At 36.9% G+C, this 20,708-nt stretch overlaps 1 protein-coding gene across 1 annotated transcript; it reads left to right on the top strand.

Moving 5' to 3' along the window:
- Positions 1–1,545: 1,545 nt before the first annotated feature.
- On the top strand, positions 1,546–19,314 carry LOC128990041 (RCC1-like G exchanging factor-like protein). The gene is made up of 9 exons (XM_054412266.1): positions 1,546–2,016; positions 5,016–5,188; positions 5,460–5,562; positions 8,382–8,670; positions 11,908–12,086; positions 12,648–12,718; positions 16,101–16,191; positions 16,499–16,758; positions 19,174–19,314. The coding sequence occupies exons 1-9, from the start codon at positions 1,884–1,886 to the stop codon at positions 19,249–19,251; spliced, it is 1,377 nt and encodes a 458-aa protein (XP_054268241.1). The 5' UTR covers positions 1,546–1,883; the 3' UTR covers positions 19,252–19,314.
- The last annotated feature ends 1,394 nt before the right edge of the window (positions 19,315–20,708 follow it).

Raw genomic sequence — 20,708 nt, 5'->3', positions numbered from 1 at the left:
GACGACGACGACGATAAACAAATTTTGAAAAAAAGTGACTCTTTAAAAAAAAAATAGTAATAATTAGGCTGATATTATTCAAGCCTACTGAACAAAAACCATAACAACATGTAACTACCTAAATAATTTTATAGAATGTAAGTTAATAAATTTCGGTGGATATTTTTAAATCCGATATTTATTTCCACAGATAAATATTCTTTTAAATAGTTATAAGTTAGTGTAAAGCGTTCTTATGCGTAAAACTGTTTACTCCATGGATGAAAGAAATAGACAATTTGGTCTCTTTGTCTAAAGCAAGAAGCAAAATAACAAAATTGTTGCTCGTAAAATGTAAACAAAAAAAAGAAGAAGAAGGTAGCTCCTAATGTTATTCTTATGGGGGAAAATTAAAATGGTTTTTTTTAGGATTAAATAGTAATTACTGAACAAATATGCTCCAAAAACGATCCCCGGCATGATATTATACTATAGAATCTTTGTGCAAAACATCAAGTTGATAGATGTAATCGTTCTCGAGTTTTTGTAATCCATAGAGATGCTTTTCGTACCAGTATGAGAATTCACTTCGTTCATTCAATTATACTTGGCTTAAAATACCTACTTTGTATGGTCGCCATTTCAAAGAAAATTATTAAAGTATTAAAAGTATTCAAGTATGACAAAAATACTCACTGCTACCAACCTAGTTATAAGAAGCCATGTCATTGCTATGATAAGAAAACTTACTGCTATACCGACCTAACAAAATCAGCGACACGCTTTTGACAGACTTCTGCCATGGCAGTGCTACCTCCAGTTATAATTTTAGCTCAGTGGTATTGAGCCATCGGCCTCGGTGGTGCAGTGGATAGCGTTGCGGGCTGATAATCCGAATGTTCCGGGTTCGAATCCCGCCAGCGGCACTAACTTTTTATCAACAATTTTTTCATATCAGCAAGTTTGGTTGGTTTGGTTAGGTTATTACAGTTTAATTTTATAATTAAAAAATTATAAAATTGAATTTTAGGCAATTATAATTTTATTTTATAAACAAAACTATTTTTTAGATTAGTAAACCTTTATTCGATTTTTCCATTATCAGCACGTTTGGTTGGTTTGGTTAGGTTATGGCAGTTTAATTTAATAATAGAAAATTATAAAATTGTCTGTTTCTTCAGACGCATGTTTTATCTATGGCAGCAGTTAGTGACGTCAGCAGTTAGTAACGTCAAATGGCACCTGAGAAATCTTCCGTGTGCCCCACCGCACCATTAGCTGCTTCCAAACAACACAGCTGTAAACAACCACTTGCGACGTTGCCACTTCGAAGGCCGTGGCCTGGAGTTAAAGGCGGCCGTGATCAGATACAGCCATAGATTAAACATACTCCTAGTATGTTTAATCTATGATACAGCCTAAATATTGAACAACGAAACCTACTAGTAAAGTTTAGCCTGCCGAAAAGCAAACTAGAGAAAAACACGAACCGCACCGCAACAGACAGCCGCACCCAAGCTTGTTTTGTTTTGTTTTGTTTGGATAGTTGTTTCGTGTTTGTGTTTACTGTTTGTTCTTGTTGTATTATTGTATTGTTGTGTTTGTTGTCGTGGTTAGGTTAAATAAAACGTTAGAAGTTACTGTAAGTTTATAGAACTTCGAACCAATCGAAATCGGCAAGTGAAGTGACAAATTAAGTTATTTCAAGCAAAAGGGTAGATTAACTTACAGGGTTTTTGCATCTGACCGACCAAAAATTATTGGTTTAGGCCTACTTGATACACATCCATTTGATCTTCGAAATGTCAAATTATAAAATGCAATGGGCCCTAACTTAGGTCTCATATTTCATTCCCTAGGCCTATTTTATAAGTTGTTGGCCTTAGAGGTACTTGTTTACCATAATGAAGAGAGCTTTTTTGCAGAGGTTAACATCTCATCCATCTGCAGTTGATTTCAGATCACTAAGTTCATCATTAAAATATAACTATAAAAGGGTTCATCCCATCGACAGAGATGCAGAGTTTGACTTACCTGGTAAGTGTATAGTAACTCAATATAAGAATGTAAACTCATAGTTTTCCGGACAAAGTGCACTCGGAACAGCCGCGGTGTGGTGTATACTTAATACTTAAATAGACCTTTTTTCTTAATGGCGACCATACAAAGTAGGTATTTTAAGCCAAGTATGAATGGAGATGAGTGTAGGATGAGTGGCGCGATCTTGTGGTCTTGTTAGTGACTAAGGCCGACATTCCTTAGAGACATCTGTTGATTAATAGCCCATACAGCTAAGGGACCTACAGTTTATTGTGGAATCCGAACCACTTTGCCTTGGTATATTACGAATTGGTCTACTTATCTGGATAGTACTGCAGATAGTCGTAGTACTCACTCGTGCGGACGTTAATCCACACCAGGGAGTATCGCATCCACAGTACATGCCTATAAATATCCACAATTTGTGACCTCCTAGTAGCTGGATTACAGGACGACGCCACCCAACCCAGTCCCCAATATATGGGCGACCCAGAAACAACATCGTGCGTTGCAATGAGAGCCCGAGAATGGGGACTGACCGAGACTAGAAACTTCCAATCGTTCCAATCCAAAGTCTATTTCTATGCCTAACCCGTTGTCCTAACTTATCATTTGGGGAACAATCAACGGTAAATCTAAAGGCTGATCCATGCATGTGGCTTTAGCCGAATGCCTTTAGTAGGCTATATTTGTCTATTGGCAAACTAGGCCTATTTGTATTGATATTCACTGATTTTGAACAAATGTGCATATTCTTCACTTTCCAAGCAGTTCATTTTTTGCAATATGTGTGGAAAAGACCATGCATTGGTAATCACTGATTTTCGAACAAAAGTGCATATTTTTCACTTTCCAAGCAGTCCTTATGTTGCAATAATGTGTGGAAAAGACCAACACGCATCGGTAAGTTAAATGATGAACATTGTCGAATAAGTACACAAACCGATCCTCACTAAGTTAGTTGTGATTCGCAAGTAGCTGCTTAGTGTCCGGTGAATGCCACAAGTGTGGTTGTGCCTTAAGATGAATTCAGGGCCGGTTTAACCCATACGCGAACTACGCGGCCGCATATGGCGCCACGAAAAAGTGGCGCCAACGGAACATTTTTTTATGTGAACAACGTAATTTTGTTTATTTTTGCTCAGAGTTAAAGTATTCAAAGCACCACAATAAAGGCATTTATTCTGTTTGTACCAACAGCACTTGAAAATTGTGTATATTTGTACAGCACTACAACTCAAGGACTCAATGCCATTTGCAGTTTCAATTTGAACTGAGCTGACGGCTGACGCTCGGCAGTCGGCAGCGTCAGCGCCAGCGCTATGGGTTTCATTTCACGAATGATCGAGATAAGCAAGCGTGCAGCGCCACTTGTCACAACAAGAAACTTCCCCTTTCTTTCACTCCTTTCTGCCTCTGATCCTAGAGCAGAGCACTAGGTTGTATTGCACTTTTTTAGTTGTATACGTAGGCCCACGATTACTAGAAAAATACCAGTATGGATCATAAACATAAACAAATGACGTTGTTGGCCCGAATCCTATACTAATAGCATTGAACATATGTTTTGGCAGTTCCAATTAAGCAATGTTAAATAATGTTTATTTTCGGGCCAAAAACGTCATTTGTTTATGTTTATGATCCATACCGGTATTTTTCTAGTAATCGTGCATAGGCCTATACCGTATCGGTATCGTATTGGCATTGTTTTGATGATTCATGATTGTTGATAAGCGAATTATTACGAGTGTTTTAAGTTTAATTTATAATTAGCGCATTAAATAAAAAGAAAGTATAAACTGAATGAATGAGTAAAACATATTGCGAACCGAAACTATGAAAACAATGGCAGAAAAAAAGAAACCGTCTGGCACTTATCATAGAAAGCGTAAGGCGAATTTGGAAGAGGAAGAAAAAAAACCAAATCAATGAGTAGACTTTTGTAGAAATCATCTGGTGGCGAGTCCAGTCAGCCCAAAGAAGTCACGATAGAAGACGGCAATGACGTACCGTAGGTATTTATTTATTTATTTTCCAAGGAAAGATTAAAACAAGCAGCTGATCACAAACGGCAAACATTACGTCATTGCCGTCTTCTATCGTGACGTCATGCTTGACGAGCATTACATTACGGCCTGTTTTTTATAGTGTGTCCTTGGTTTTGCTATAGTTTATATGATGAGTAAAAGTGTATAAATGTCACATTTCTGCGAATAATAAACAGCCTTTTATTGCAAGTTAGTACCTATTCTTCTACCTAAACTTTAAAAACAAATTCTTCCCAAAATTATTGGGAAAAAATTCACAAATACGGTTAAGTTATGTTCATGGGTTTGGGGGGGGGGGGGGATTCTAAGTGGCGCTGATTCGGGTGTTCGCTTAACTCTGAAAAATTCCTAGAACCGGCCCTGGATGAATTGTTAGGCTATCACTGTGGCTGTGACATAAATATTTTTTATCATTAAACTTAACTTATCATTTGAGATGGGGACACCACCTATATGCGTAATTTAACCCAAATATGAGTGTAGATGGAGTGTGATGCCTTGTGTAGCTTTGTTACTGACTAAGACCGGTTGTTTTATTAGTCAGGACCATTTTATTAAAAGCCCAATGATCAAGAACAGCTAGGACCAGTTTCAAATGTTTCAATCCATCAAAAAGCAACACACTTGTCCCAGTATCGAACAGATGACCTTTCGATTAAGTTTACTAGGCGAGCACTAACCACCGAGCTACCCGGCTAGACAGACAGGGGTCTGTTGGTGGACCCTATTTAAATGTGGTGGGTGCTTGACAATGTTAAAAGTATTTCACTTCTTTGATTGTGTCCTTTCAAATAAGACACATGCATCTGATAGTACTTTTTTAGTTAAGAGGCCCCAGCTTCAAGCAATAAAGATGGCTAACTTATTTGAATTATTTTTTACTTTTAAACTTTGTAGGTTCTTAAAATTTAGAACTTTGAAAGCATGATTTCATTTGTTTTATTCCAGTGTTCCAGTATCCACCCGGATCTAGCAGTGATCGAAGAGTATATGTCTGGGGCCTTTCCGAACATGGTGCTTTGGGTAACAGACTTCAGTTAAAGAACACTGTGAAGTACAAAAACAAACTTCCCGAGTTTCATCATAAGCCTCTGCGGCTCACATTTGCTGAACAAAATAAGGTAAAATAGCCGAGCAAAATTTAATAAATAAAAATATTGCTTACATCTTTCATTTTTTATGTCTAGTTTTAGAATGCTATTGTAATTTTTTAACAAGAATCGTAAATGCAAAATTTAGTTGCAAGCATGTGCTGCCCAATGGAAAATACGTCTTTACTCATGTCCCTACCGGTAACTTACTTGTTTGATTTTTATGTGCCATATCTTAAATCCTTAAATTAAGTTTACTATGTATTACCTATATCAATTTTATTCCCACTCTTCTTTTCAGGTTACTGACATTGCCTGTGGTTATGGATTTACATTATTTGCTGTCGATACAAAAGAAAAATACAAAGTATTTGGTAGTGGTATTAACACAGATTCGCAAATAGGTAAGTTTGCATGGAACTTAGATATTTTGAATAACCCCAAAACACACACTGTTGTTGTGTGTTGGGGCTGTTTTGGGGTATGTTTCAGTACCCCATACATAAATCTGCTGCTTATGAAAAGAGTACTTTTTATATGTGTCTCAAACTGTATAATAAGCTTCCTTTATCACTGAGAGAGGTAGAATCATTTAAAAAGTTCCGGTTACACTTACTTTCTTACCTGTTAGACAATTGTTTTTACAGAATTGAGGATTTTTTATCAGTCTGATTGTAGTAAACATAACTTATTGACATTGATATAACTTATTTGTAAACTTTGCTAATAACCTAACTTATTTTATACTTGTTTTTCAATACTGTTAATACTTTATTCTTATTATGTTTATTACTATATTTATTATTATGTTGCTTTTATTCTATACTAGTACACAATGTATATTTTGACAATTTACCTGCCTGCGTGCAGAAGCACTCCTTAGGCGTTATGTGATGTATTTGAATAAATAAATAAATAAACCTACCAAGAACCAGTAGTCTTATAAATCACACTTTTGATTACACAACTATACTAATGCTACTAGAAACATATGTATTGAGTAAATTAAGGGTTTTTATATCTCCGCTTTTTTTTTCATGAGTAAAAATTTGTAGGCCTACATTGGTTTGGCTTTCATGATGCTGTTTGTTTTATACCTAAGGCTGTGGTTTCCTAGACGCGTAATAGATGCGCTGCGTGTGCGCATCTAATACGCAGCATCATTGTCTTATGGAGTTTCGTGTAAGCGGTTTCTAAGGCTGCGTATCTAATGCCATCTAACACCAATAGCTGCGTATTTCACCGACTGCTCTCAGAGCAGTCAAATCTGAGTTATGCTGCGTTTTAGACATGTCTTGTGCAATGGATTCGGAATTAAATGTTGTCCAGATGGCAAAATTCCCCAACAACAACAAAAAAATCGATTGAATTTGTCTCTTGAAATGACATATTATGGAAGTACGTTGGTCATACAATTAAAATGTTTATAGTATTACATTTCATATCATTCGTTAGGTAGTGTTAATTTCCCCATAATGTGTAATTTTAATATTTAATTCCCCTATTAAATGTTCCCTACAATTAATTTGTCCTTACATATTCGTAATTTGTAAATAAACCTAATGTTAACAAATATTCTTTTCAAGCCAGCACAACAGCAACTCCCAAATATAAGAGCACCCATAATTATTTTAAGAACCCCTGAACATCTTAGTAATAATCCTATATTAATTACTGGCATATTAATTAACCCCCCTTCTTACGGGGTTGGCGTATAAATATGAAATTCTTACTGCAGTTATACTCGTAAATAACTACTAGTGCACCTGTTGCTCGAATTCGAGCTATTGTAAAGTATTACCGGCGTTATTTGCGATTTTGATGGCCTGTGGGGCAAAGCCCGAGGACTTTTATTACAGGAATTGGTGAAAGGGGGCATCTACACAAACAAAACTTCATTTTGACACATCGTTTGTAAAAATCCGTCCATTATTAATGGGGGAGTAGTGTTTCGTAGAAATAGCCTTCACGTATTTATATATAAGGATCCTTATAGCACATGTCTCAAATTTTAGTATAACCAGCTGATTCAAATATTAGTGTCAATTTCAAAGTATTCATCTGTTCAAATGTAAACAAACATTTTCTCCCTAAGAATAACATGGGAACTTTGAAGGCCACTGGGGCAGAGCCCTGATTGAATTCCAAAGTTTTTTGTTTGATGGCAAAACTACATGCTAAGACCTTTCTAACGACACCTTGGACATGGTGATCGGCAGCACCACCGCTCTAAAACAATTATGACAAAAATATGCCAAGGGTATTAAAAATATAGATTTTGTCAATTCGGTAAATTCCGAATAGGTAGGCCTAAATATAATAACAGTAAAATCAAAGTTGGAGAGGTTAAATTAAAATTTATTGTTTACATTTTAAATTGACATGTTTGCTTTAATACTACGGTTAAAACTTCTGCGAAGGCCACGTACAGTTCCTAATCATGTACTTTTCACTGCTTACACTTCTTCGAAACTTTTAATACCAAAGTATACATTTCATTATCTAAATCGTTGTATAACATCATAGTAGCCACTAGTAATCTCTCCCGTGAACTTATGTTACGCACCAACCGTGTGTATTGTACGCAGTCTAGGAAACCACTCGCAGCTGCTTTTTGGGGCCTGGACAAAACCCGAAGCGCATCTTAACCGCTGTGCATCTATTACGCGTCTAGGAAACCTAAGTGTTGGGCCTACACAGTGTTTGGACTTGCATGAAAATTTCAAAACTAAAACATGAAAATAGGACTTAAAACGTGATTTGTAGGGATAAATGTGAATAATCAACTCATTGTCGGTAAGTATCAAAAGATAAGGGTTAGCAGGTAAAGAGTGGCTGTTCCTCTTTTACCAAAACCAATCTGTGGTGAAAGTTAAAAGTTAGAAACTGTTCTTTTTTGTCAGCCGTGTCAAATCTCACAATCTTTTCCATGATAATGACTAGCCTATACAGAAATATTCACAATTTATTCATGTCTTTAGTGCTTTCAGTTTTCCTTCGATTGACAGTTATTTTAAGTATTGTGGTCATCACTAGAACCCAAAAATGTGCCCTCAAACATGAATCTTAGCAGACCAGGTTGATTATTACATGCTGCATGAATCTTGTATGGGTAAGGGTTTAAAAATAAATTAGTCTGATGTGTGTAGCCATATTCTAGCAATCAATGGTGCACACAAACTACAACTTTCAATCATTTGTTGTAGTCAGTGAATATGTTTAGGTTACCATGACCCCAGGAGAGATCATCCCCTCAACATACTCACCAGCCCTGCACCAATTGAGCTTCCGCTTGATCCAACGACCAAAGTTAAAGGACTGGCAGCAGGTCGCGCCCACTCTGTTGTACTTACTGACACTCATGGCGTCTTTACCTTTGGCAACAACGCTTACGGACAATGTGGTCGACGGATTGTAGAAAATGAAAAATACAGCGGCAGCAGAATTGTGCATAATACTCCTAATATTGATGGGAACAGTATTGTTGCAGTTGTATGCGGACAAGACCATACGTAAGTATAAATATTGTATGGATTCATTTTAAAATATCGGTCCACGCGTAAAAGAGCAATATTGTACAACTTAACATCTATTAGATGGTTAGCAATTTTACAGTTGTGACGTTTTTACAATGGCTCTGAAATACTGCCATGTGTACTTTCCAGTTTTACAGAATCAAAGCTGCATCTTTTAAATACATTCACTAATTGACTGTCAATAGTTAAAACAGACATTCTTCTGTATGTTATTATGTTGGAATATTATTGTGTAGTTAGTTAAGAATAAATTGGTTAAGTTTAGTTTTCTTGTTCAAGAATAAAATTAATTAATAATATTTAATAACCACACTCTGTGAAAAGGTAAGCTCAGCACAAATAAACATCAGACATCACAGTGCTTTCTACTGAAGTTATCACAGTGCCGGATTTAGGGTACTTGAGGCTCTAGGCCAAATTAACCTGAGTGGGACTTCCCTTGATTGGTGCAAAATCGTGAACATCTCCAGCAATCATGAGAATATCATCATTGTCATCCACAAATTATGGAATATGATTAGTTTTGGAAAATTAAAATTCCATTTTTGTTCTAACAAATTGTTTTTGTACTAGACGCTGCGGTCTCCTTTTCCTTGTGGCCTAGTGGTAAAATTGGCACTAACTTATTATTGATTCACACTTCACAGTTTGCAGTTTAAAAATGAAAATCCCAAATAGGCTAAATTAGTTTGCTATTCTGTAAATTTGTCCTATCGTCCTTTAATCTCTGATCTGATCAATCTGTATAAAATGCTCATAAAAAGATTACTTACGGGTCACTTTTAGTGTCTCAGAAGTAATGTATAGAACATTCCCATCCTTCACTATATTTCTTGAAGTACTCCTATGCACTTAAACCTAATACAATGAAAAAACAGTGCTATAATAGGCTACTGGTATATAATTGTACAACATTTAAAGCCAAACAACTAAGGGACTAGTAATATACAGGATAGGCTATCAATATCACAACATTTGTTTGCTCAATGACTTGATGTTGCTTTCCTGTTTGCTAAATTCCAGTTATAGGCTATCTTATCTGAGTTGTTTGTCAACCTATCAGTAGGACTCCTAGAGAAAATGTAAAGGTTAAAGTTTTCCAAACTGGCTGGCTTACAGTAATTTAATTGATAGATAGGAATAGTTATTTGTGTGGGTGAACTAGTGGGCAAAGTGGCACTTTGCTGCACACAATAGAGATGTTTGTGCACAAGCCGTATGCGAGTGTGGAAGTTTCTCGAGTGCAGCAAAGGCAGTTAGCACTCGTGTTACACATTATATTTTTCCTACAGTACTATATAAATCATATAAATAGCCTAATTAGTCTTTCAAACACTGTCTTCTTCCTTGTGCGATTGTAGTGGCTATAGCTAATCTAACTAAAGATCCTGTATGATAAATAGTAGGGATGGACGGGGTTGAATTTTTAGTTCGGGACGGGACGGGACGGGATTTTTTTCTGTGCATAAAAAGAAAGTACTGTACTGCAGTTACCAAAAAAAGACATACAAAATCAATTTTTACCATTTGTGGCACTGATCTATAAAAACAAAAAAATGGGTAACAATTTACAGGTACCTATAGTAACTTGTGACTCGCGGGTCACGGGGTGATCGTCTGTATGACTCACGGTCACGGCGAGATCGTCGTCATGACTCGCGATCACGGCGCGATCGTCGGTATGACTCGCGGTCACAACGCGATCGTCATCATGACTCGCGGTCACGGCGCGATCGTCGGTATGACTCCGCAAGCACGAGGTTATCGTCGGTATGACTCGCGGTCACGGCATGATCGTCGGTATGACTCGCGAACACGGCACGATCGTCGTCATGACTCGCGGTCACGGCGCGATCGTCGGTATGACTCGCGGTCACAGCGCGATCGTCATCATGACTCGCGGTCACGGCGCGATCGTCGGTATGACTCACGGTCACGGCGCGATCGTCGGTATGACTCCGCGGTCACGGGGTTATCGTCGGTATGACTCGCGGTCACGGCGCGATCGTCGATATGACTCGCGATCACGGCTCGATCGTCGGTATGATTCGCGGTCACAGCGCGATCGCCGTCATGACTCGCGGTCACGGCGCGATCGTCGGTATGACTCGCGATCACGGCTCGATCGTCGTCATGACTCCGCGGTCACGGCGCTATCGTCGTCATGACTCGCGGTCACGGCGCGATCGTCGTCATGACTCGCGGTCACGGCGCGATCGTCGTCATGACTCGCGGTCACGGCGCGATCGTCGTCATGACTCGCGGTCACGGTGCGATCGTCGGTAGGACTCCGCGGTCACGGCGCGATCGTCGGTATGACTTCGTCTCCTGCGTTCGCGGACCTATCGCTCGCAATAACGGCGTTATCGGCACTCGCGAAGCGGAAAAATCGCCGACGATCGGACCAAATCCCGTCCCGAAAAATTCCTGAGTCAAATGTAATCCCGTCCCGATAATCGGGAATATTTTTTTCCCGAAAAATTCCCGAAATTTCGGGACCCGTCCATCCCTAATAAATATGTTTCATACCTTTTATAAATTCGACAAACAGCTCAATTTTACAAAAGGTTGTTTACATGTTTCGGTTTGTATCTGCTGTTGTCAAAACATCGCAGTTGGATGATGAAATCCTTGTCATTGTTTACTTACTACTAAAATGTACATACACACACACACACACCTATACGGACGGTAAGAAGACATTACGAAAACGAATAAAAACTTCGAATAGGCCTATATTATGATAATGCACGGGCAGGACACACACCACGGTAATGGTCAGGACGCAGTGACTTAAATTGAATTTTATGTTTCAAATATATCACAATTAATAAATAGTGCACCTGCAATAGTGTCTGGGCTGGGCGGTGAATGGATGGAGAATCCAATGTATAGAGAGGTTAAATTTCTTTATCGTTACTAGTAAACACAGCCCTACTGACTAACTTACTATAACCACTACTCAAAGTGCTAGAGTAATTCATCCAGCATTTTCTTTGAGATGATTGGCTTAAGACTGTGCTAATAATATTGGAATCTGTTATTCTATTGTTAAACTACATTACACCATGGTTGATTTTACAAACATTTGGCGAGATTGTGGTCAGATGTAGTTAATTGTAACAATTACATTTACTGAAGTAGCTGGTTGTCGTCATAGCACCCAAATATTTATTTGATATAATTATCCGCTTGTTGTGTTTGCTTGTGTAGGCTGATGGTGACGGAGGGGGAGAGGGGAGGGTTGTACAGTTGTGGGTGGGGAGCTGATGGACAGCTGGGCAGAGGAGATTACAACTCACAGTGGCAGATCGGCCGAGTAGGAGGCGACATTGCTAGTGAGAGAATTACCAAACTGGCCGGCACTGGCGACTGTGTACTGGCCCTCAACGGTGAGTGTGGGCTTGTAGTATTGTCAAGGGGGTAAGACTATCTTCAAAATCTATTAATAATAATATTGAAACAGCAATAACAATTGACAGTTTAACTTATCCAATAATTTTAAACCTATGATCCAGATAGTTCTACGATGTTTTGGCTGTTAACTATTTATCCTATCAACTTATGATCCCAAAAACCAGAAGAATATTTTTTTTATTTTTTAAATTGGCATAGGAACAATAAGTGAGAAGGTATTAGATTTATTTAGTGCATCGTACCATGTGTAATTATGGTTAATTTATCCATTTAAATTCTTTAAAATCTAAAATGCTAATAGTGTGTGATTTCAGAAACTCAAATCCAAGTTAAGATCCCTAAATCTAGGTTTTTGGGTGTAACTGGCCCACCTGGTATTGCATTGGTGATGCAAAGACAAATTTTCTTTAAATGTCAGTAGGATAGTTAAAGTTTTTGTTTGGTGTGTGGATGACATTTTGGATAGTTTCTAATTTAAAACTTGCATCGTATTGCTAGGCTGGCCCTTCTAATTAAAACATATTCCGGATTTATAGATAAAGGAGAAGTATTTGGATGGGGAAACAACGAGTACAGGCAGTTGTCAGAGACTGGTGACTTACAGCAGGTGAGTAGTGATTTTCTTTGTCTGGGATCCATCCTTGATATTTTTTGCAACTCACCTATTAATCTATAATAATCTCAGTATTACTACTAATTATTTTTTACAATTTTAGTGTAAATAATACAAAATAAAATAATAATGTCCATAAACTTTGTAAACATATTAATTAATTGTAGATCACAATTTTCACAATATTATCTTGTCTGGTATTAACAAGATTCTTGTTATTACCAGACGTAGGTTACTCTTCAAGTTCCACCTGAACGAAATTCTTTAAAAATAAGTATTTATGATTAATATGTTTATCAAAATTACCAGGGGCTTTATAAATCAAGCAGAATTAGGAAGTCCTGTCTTCCATTCTCCCTGGCCCAAAAGCAGAACTGTGAGCGACATTGTGGCAGAAAGACGTCAAAAATATTTTTTATAATGGCAAAATTACTTATTTCACAGTCAAAGTTAAAGGGGCAGTGTCAGATGATCAATGCTTTCATGAACCACCTTTGACTCGAGAACTCGAGTATAATAACTGTTTGGTTGTCCTTTGTTAGATTCTCGATTGGAGCAATAGTGAAGAATAAGCTAACGGAGAAACATGCATTGTCAGGCATTCTCTAGGATTATATCTCCCAATATTCTTCTAGGTACTGACAATTCTTCAAAATAAGGCAATTCACTACATCCTGTTTAGTCAAACCAGATTCTTCAAACTAGTCTTGTTTGATCGAGTGAATGTTTTTGTGACAATTATTGATTTTTCCAAGTAAAAATGTTTATATAGGAAAGAAAAATAATTTATCAATAACTATGAGACGTAGGAATTGGCTAACTCAGGAGCTCGCTAACTCGGTCGTGTGTCGGAACTGGCTAACTCTGGAACTGGCTAACCGTCTCAGTCAGGAATTGGCTAACTCCGGAACCCGCTAACTCGATTTTGTCTCGCGGCGGAATTTGCTAACTCTGGAAGTCGCTAACCCGGCCGCGCCCACATTACCGTATTTCAAAGTATCAGTGTCAATTAATACACAGTAAATGTAATTGTTTTTGTTATCAATTTAACTTTTAACAGATAACTAGCCCAAAGTAATTCAAAGACAATAATTATTAAAAAATCATGAAAAGTGTGTTTTTTTTATTTAACTCTACAATGCCCAGTCAAATGTTTATGGTTTCGATCTTAAATATAAATGCCATAAGTATAAAAGAAAATAATAGAGTTGAAAAATATTGAAAAGGTACTCAATAATTAAACCTCTACGAAATTGAGCTAAAATACACGCTAGTTCTCAAACACGGAAAACAAATTTAATCGTAATGTCATCAAACATCAACCATCGTAACTTTCATAACTAGTTCATAGATTTAAAATTAAATGTTCGTCGTTGAATCGTCCAACTTACGTGTAAAAATATGACATTAGACTAGGAAGCTTTTATCTAGGCCTAATAGTTTAAGCCAAAGCATTGTAGGCCTACTAGTAAATAGTTGCCTAATTCTAAAATGTGTTGAATTTTTTAGTAATAATGTTACATGTTTTAAAACAGTTTTTAGATTGTACACCTAAGCACCATTAGTAAATAATAGGAGAAGATATAATACTCATATAATAAAACGTGACAGGGTAATTTTAATTCGCGATTCTTAATCAACGAATTGACGGATTTTCTTAGTTAGTTGGGTTTCCTTTACATTGGTTTCACAATCGAAATAAACTATACCAAGCCATTGCTCGGTTCACCGTTCCCCGGTACTGAGCTACTCAATATACAATAGCTTTGTTTGTGGATAAGATCAAGTAATTTTATGTATGGCCACCATTCATAAGAATTGTAACAAACAAGAACGCCTGGGTCGATTTAGAACCAGCCTGGAGAAAAACTCCAGACTTTTAAAAAGTAGGCCTACTGAAAGACGTAAAATTAATATTAATTAAACAAAATTAAGAGGATGACCCGGGTTCTACACTTATAGCCTACGATAAAAGAAATTTACAAGTTGTATTTATGCATAGACTAATTTTTAATGCAATCTATGAATAAATTAGACCTACAACTTTATAACATTGTATTGATAAATATGTATTTAAATTCAATAGCTCTATTTAAAAATACATTACCACTACAATGTATTTCTGGACTGACGTTTAACGTGTAAATTTTATCATGATTTATGATTCAATTTTATGATTCAAGGTTACAAGCCCAGTATATAAAATACGAACTCAATAATTTATTTGCAGAAGTTAAAAAAATTGTATTTATTCGAATAAAAGAAACAAATGGCGAACTACGAAAATAGATATTTCATAACATGAAAAAGATCCAAATTAAATGTACATTTTTATCTTTTTGCATACCATAAAGCTACTATTTAAGTAAGAAGCCCAAATATAAAACATACTCCCTTATATTAGTATATTTCTAATCCTTATGGATCAGCTGAAAACAGTTTTATTGTTAGTTCTGTCCGGTGCACTGTCTTTAGAGGTCGTGTTTTGTTTACAATTGTTTCTTGTTTCCAGTCATTTAAAACCTCGTTTAACCAAATAAAACGTTCTAATCACAACTAATACACGTCCCCTAGTTATATAACCAAACAGTAAAGGGAAAATTATGAAGTTAACTATAGAAATAATAGAAACACAATTTTGTCGACACTAGCGATCAGGGTCACCGGACATGAACTAGACGCGAAAAACGAGCTTCAAAGTTTACAATGGGATATAAAGTTTACTTGTGTTGGTTAGTCTATGGTAAGACTATAATGCATTTTCCACCCTAATAATCATGAGAATAATGTTAAACATACTTCTCAATATATTTATTTGATCAACTACGTTGCTCTTACTCCTAATTAATCGTAGGATACGACATTATGGTACCGATACTATATATGTACTACACTTTCGGTAACACTGGCCGAAAATATTCGTGCTTGGCTCCCATTGGACGGCCCGCGAGGCTTCTGATTGGGAGTTAGCGAGTTCCGCCGAGGGACCGAGTTAGCGACTTCCGTACGAGGACGGAATTTGCTAACCCGGCTCTAGAGCGGGTTCCGGAGTTAGCCAATTCCGAAACCGAACAAGTTAGCGAGTTCCTCTCATCGACCAAATTTGAAGATAGGGCTTTTAACATGGGGTTAGCGAGTTCCAGAGTTAGCCAATTCCGCGGACCCATAACTATTCATGTTAATTTTTTTAATTTAAACAACCCCATGTTATTTTAAATTGTCAAACTAAAGTTATTAACCTGCATCAGTCTTATAATAGTGCTAACTTTACCAAGAGAAAGCTTAGTAGTGTGCTACGGCCTCAGCCACTGACTTGCCAACAAATATAAATCTTTACTTTAAGTCCTTCGCCTAAAACACCAATGTTTACTTGCAGGTATGTACCCCAGTGAGGCTTGAATCAACTTGTGGATTGGGAAAGATTATCGACATAGCTGCAGGGGGAAGCTTCTGTGCTGTACTCAATGGTAAGAGGACTGTGCTTGTATTTAAGTTGGATCTAGAAAGCTTGGTTGGTTCTCCACTTGGTTACGCCAATGGTTATTTGAGCTTACACTTTGTGAGGCCTACGGTTGGTCAGTCTCTGCTCGGTTCAGTTCAGTTAAGTTTTCGTGTTATTCATGTACACAGTAATGTTGATTTTAATTTACTAGAGAGATTTGGGGGTTTTAATTGTTAAACAGTGTGTCTGAGACATACTAGACTTTTTCCCCGAGATTTTGTACCAAATCAAATTGAATATCCTCTACATTTGTCTTGTGTAATTTGTTGTAGAGGAAGGTGCTGTGTTTGTCTGGGGCTATGGTCTGTTGGGTCTAGGACTTCAGGTAGACATGTCACCCAGGCCACTACGAGTGCCTGAGACATTGTTTGGTCAGAACATGTTCATGCCTCACTCCCGTGTGGACAGTTTGGCCAGTGGACTCTACTACTTGGCTGCCATCACCAACCAAGGACAGCTGTACATGTGGGGTCGAAACAAGAGCGGCTGTTTGGGCATCGGTTCAACTAAAGACCAGTACTTTCCACTCAAGGTTTGTTTATCTTTTGTGTTTGTCTTGCTTAATTTTTTACTGACCGTTTTAGCGAATTTCCCATATAGGGAATAAGCTATTACCGTAGTACTCATGGTAAGACCTGGACGCGGGACCGATTTACTTTTTCGTTTTGAGGTCCCTAGAGGCCAAAAACACCATCCGTTCAGATTCATATATATATATTTACTAGCTGTAACCCGCGGGCTTTGCCCCGTTTAACTTCTTAATTTTCAAGATTATCTCTTACGCATGGCTCAATCACGTCCTGGTTGAAGTTTGTTCGCTACGCTCACTCACCTTTAGGTTGGAGCTCGTTCGCTACGCTCACTCACCTTTAGGTTGGAGCTCGTTCGCTGCGCTCACTTGCCTTCAGGTTAGCTCGTTCGCTACGCTAACTCGCCTCCAGGTTGAAGTTCGTTCGCTACGCTCACTCACCTTTTGGTTGCAAATTAGCTGTTGTCATAAATGTAAAAGAAATAATAGTGCTGCACCCTGTTGGTAATTTTTGTAACTTTAATGCTATTGAACATCACAGAACAGAACCAACTTGTTTAATTGAAACAGCTGTTAAGATTCAATAATTTCATTTCTCATAAGGTTAACATGGGAAACTCCAGAGCCACTGGGACGGAGCCCGAAAGAATTTTTGAAATAAGAATATGCCTATATGTTAATCGGGAATGTGAGCTGTCATCATGCCAAATTTCAGCCCAATCCGACCAGGATTTTTCGCGTTCACTTGTCACAAACATACATCCATACATCCATACATCCATACATCCAAACTTTCTCATTTATAATATTAGTAGGATATATATATATATATTTATATATGTGTCCATTAGCGCGATAACTCGAGAAAAACCAATCCGATTTTCATGGAATTTGGTACAAACGTATAAACCTACGTTTATTCGAACGAGTTCGCGAACCAGAATGATCGGACTATGGGAAAAGGTGTTTGTGGGGTAAAAATTGGGTTTTCCCATTTTTAACCCTAAAAACTTAAAAATTAACATTTTCTTTCCAAACCATTTTGTAGAGCTTAAAAAAACAAATAATTTAGTATATTGAAGTGTTATTATGCGCCTAATGGTTACAGAGAAAATTCCAAAAAACTGTAAATTTAAAATTCCCATGTTATTCTTATGGAGAATAAGTAAACTGTTGTAGTTTGCTTGTTTATGAACATATTTTGATCAAATTTGGAAAATGCATTAATTTCATTCTAAACTATTAACATTTTACAAAAAAAAAACACACATTTTTACCCTCCCTGTTGCAGCAAACCTAAGTACTCGTTAAATTAATGTTATTTAAATAGGGAATAAATTGATATTTTTAAGGAGACATTTTTGTGTAAATCCAATCAAGCAAATGGAAATTCACTTAGTCTGCAGGTTTGCTGCGGCGGGGGTATGTTTTTTATTTGTGTAAACGTGTAAAGTAATTTGAAGACAGCTGTAAAACAAACATCTTTCCAACCTTTCCTGACATGCCTCAAACTTGTGGTTGCCTCTGCTAATCAACAGGTTGACTGTTTGATATTGAGAAAATTCAATAGCTGAATGCTTGGACTTTTATAACTCCAGCTAACAACCAGCGGATCTTCAACAATCAAGCCTCATATTTTTCTAAATTATGCCTTCCAGTGGGTCAGCATTTAAATTTATTCTAATAAACTCTTCAAATTCTTCAATCCACGCATGATGGTTAAGCAATATAATGTTATATAAATTGAAAATCTAATTACTTGTTGACAGTTTCGTATCACCTGTATGATGCAATTAACCCTTTCCCAGCGTTTTCCGTATATATACCCCAACGGCGCTATTCAGTTGCGACGTTGGCTGTATAAATACACAACTCAATCTAATATACACATGTATATGTCAAAACAAAATCTCATGAGTTTTGTGGCCACCTAGAAGTCCGGATTTAATACTGTTGAACTTTTTTATGGGGTTACCTTAAGAACATGTAACATTAAGGTATTTAACAAAAATTTATGAGTTTCTGCGTGTTTAAATGCGGCTCTGAATATTTTTTACTATTTATCTGGCCTTTTTTATTAAGCTTTGAAATCAGTAACCCCTCCCACAGCCCGCTACATTGTACAGTCACTACCTAATTCGGCAGCTAGGTAAACTACTTCACCCAATCCTATGTAATGAGTCAGTGCCGAACATCGCATTGTAAAATCACAGCTGTATTCACCAGCTAGGAAATCAGCCATACTCGGTTGAATCCCTGGGTTTTAAAAATCTAACTTAACAGTGCATTCAATTTTCTTTGATCAATTTAAAATCCTGTCGTGCTAAAAAATGTCAACGTTCAACACAATAGTTGTAATATGAGGTTAATTCTAATATACTCATTTTTCTATTCAACCAATAAGGTTTTTTGTTCAAGGTCAATGTTGGAGCACATGTCCTCAAAGTGAGTGCGGGAGTCGATCACACAATAGCTCTGTGTAAACCCTTCACATAGTGATCAACTGCAGTCATGTTTTGTATATATGTAAATACAGTAAAACTATTTATTTGTTACCTATATAGGCCAGGCCTAGTTCTTTTATTGTATACCTACTGAGAAAATACAAATTGTGAGTAGTAGCATCATTACTACTTGGGCTTAAAATGCAACTGTTTAAACTGCTGCTAAAGGTAGTTAAAATATATTTTTACCACACTATGATGTTTTTAGCTGTTTTACATACGTTAATTGGTGGCTGAAAGATACGTTTTGCTGGCCATGCCAGCTGTCATCGTCATTTGGGGACCAAGCAGGTTTTTACATCCCTAGGGCCCCAAAATCAGCTACCCGCTTACTTACTTAAAACATAAATGCATATTAAATACACAATCAGTATCCATAGCATTGCAAAAGAATTGTTTTATTGTCATCACTGCCTAGCAACTATTTATTATTATTTTTGCTGATTCCTCAAATTATTTCTTCACAACCTTAAAGTTGTACTTGTGTTGACTATCAGTGTGCTTTATTATTGTGGTGAATAGTGGTAGTGGTGAAAATACCGTTCGTACCACAGACCAAAATGTTTTGCAGCTCTCGAGCCGGCAAAAGCTCATTATTAGTCCTAAGTACGAAATATACTATTCCAACATATTGTATTGACTCAAAAACGTATATTGTGACACATCTATTGAGGATTATGAGGTCCTTGTCTTTTTTAGTATTTTGTCTGTTAATTCCCCTGTTCCAGAAATAGTCATGATTTTCATTTGATTTTTTGAAACATGATAGTTTTGAGTTTTAGGCACTAAACTTTTTAAAAATTCTAATCACACTTACTACCAGTATATATTTGTAAACATTTTTTTCTCTACCTTCAGTATCAATCAATTATAATTTTTTAGATAAATTTTTTTTACTTTCAAAATGTTCTATTTGTTTGAACTAGGGTTGCCATTTCCCCGGAGATTACCGGATTTTGACGTTCAAAATTTAGCTCCAGGGGATTTCTGCAAAAAGTGGGATATCTCCTCTTTTTTTCTGTCAATCAAAATACATTGTATAACGGCACTTTTGGAATAAATAAAATGTTTGTGTTCACAAATATTGTTAGGGTAGGCCTATGCAATGACTGAAAAATACTTTTGTACTCTCTATTAACATTTTTAAATTGGCGTCTACCGGCCAGTTCGAACTCCTAAGTCCGAACGTATCTCTGTTCACTACCAGAGCCAGACAGAGAGCGTTTTGTTAACGTTATTCTTTATTTTTAGTGAGATGAGACAAGCAAGATGAAAATTTTATGCTTTAGCGTACCATATTTGAATATTGACATTGTAGCCCAAATATTGAACAGAACGGTATGGATTAATTAACATAAATAAATTACGTTACTAACCCGAATGTCAATAGACGTAGCCTAATATTAGTAAGTATTTTATATAAATGTTTTATGACTAATAAACTGGTTT

The sequence above is a fragment of the Macrosteles quadrilineatus genome, unplaced genomic scaffold, assembly GCF_028750875.1.
Source record: "Macrosteles quadrilineatus isolate MER2022 unplaced genomic scaffold, UCM_ALF_1.0 Scaffold_3__2_contigs__length_128488019, whole genome shotgun sequence".
NCBI classification, from domain to species: Eukaryota; Metazoa; Arthropoda; class Insecta; order Hemiptera; family Cicadellidae; genus Macrosteles; species Macrosteles quadrilineatus.
Note: the sequence above shows the minus strand (reverse complement) of the source record. Positions and strands in the feature narration are given on the sequence as shown.

Coding starts and splice junctions, on each gene's coding strand:
- LOC128990041 (XM_054412266.1), top strand. CDS start 1,884: ATGAAGAGAGCTTTTTTGCAGAGGTTAACATCTCATCCATCTGCAGTT. Junction 8,671..11,907: donor GTATGCGGACAAGACCATAC/GTAAGTATAAAT, acceptor TTGCTTGTGTAG/GCTGATGGTGACGGAGGGGG. Junction 12,087..12,647: donor CTGTGTACTGGCCCTCAACG/GTGAGTGTGGGC, acceptor CCGGATTTATAG/ATAAAGGAGAAGTATTTGGA.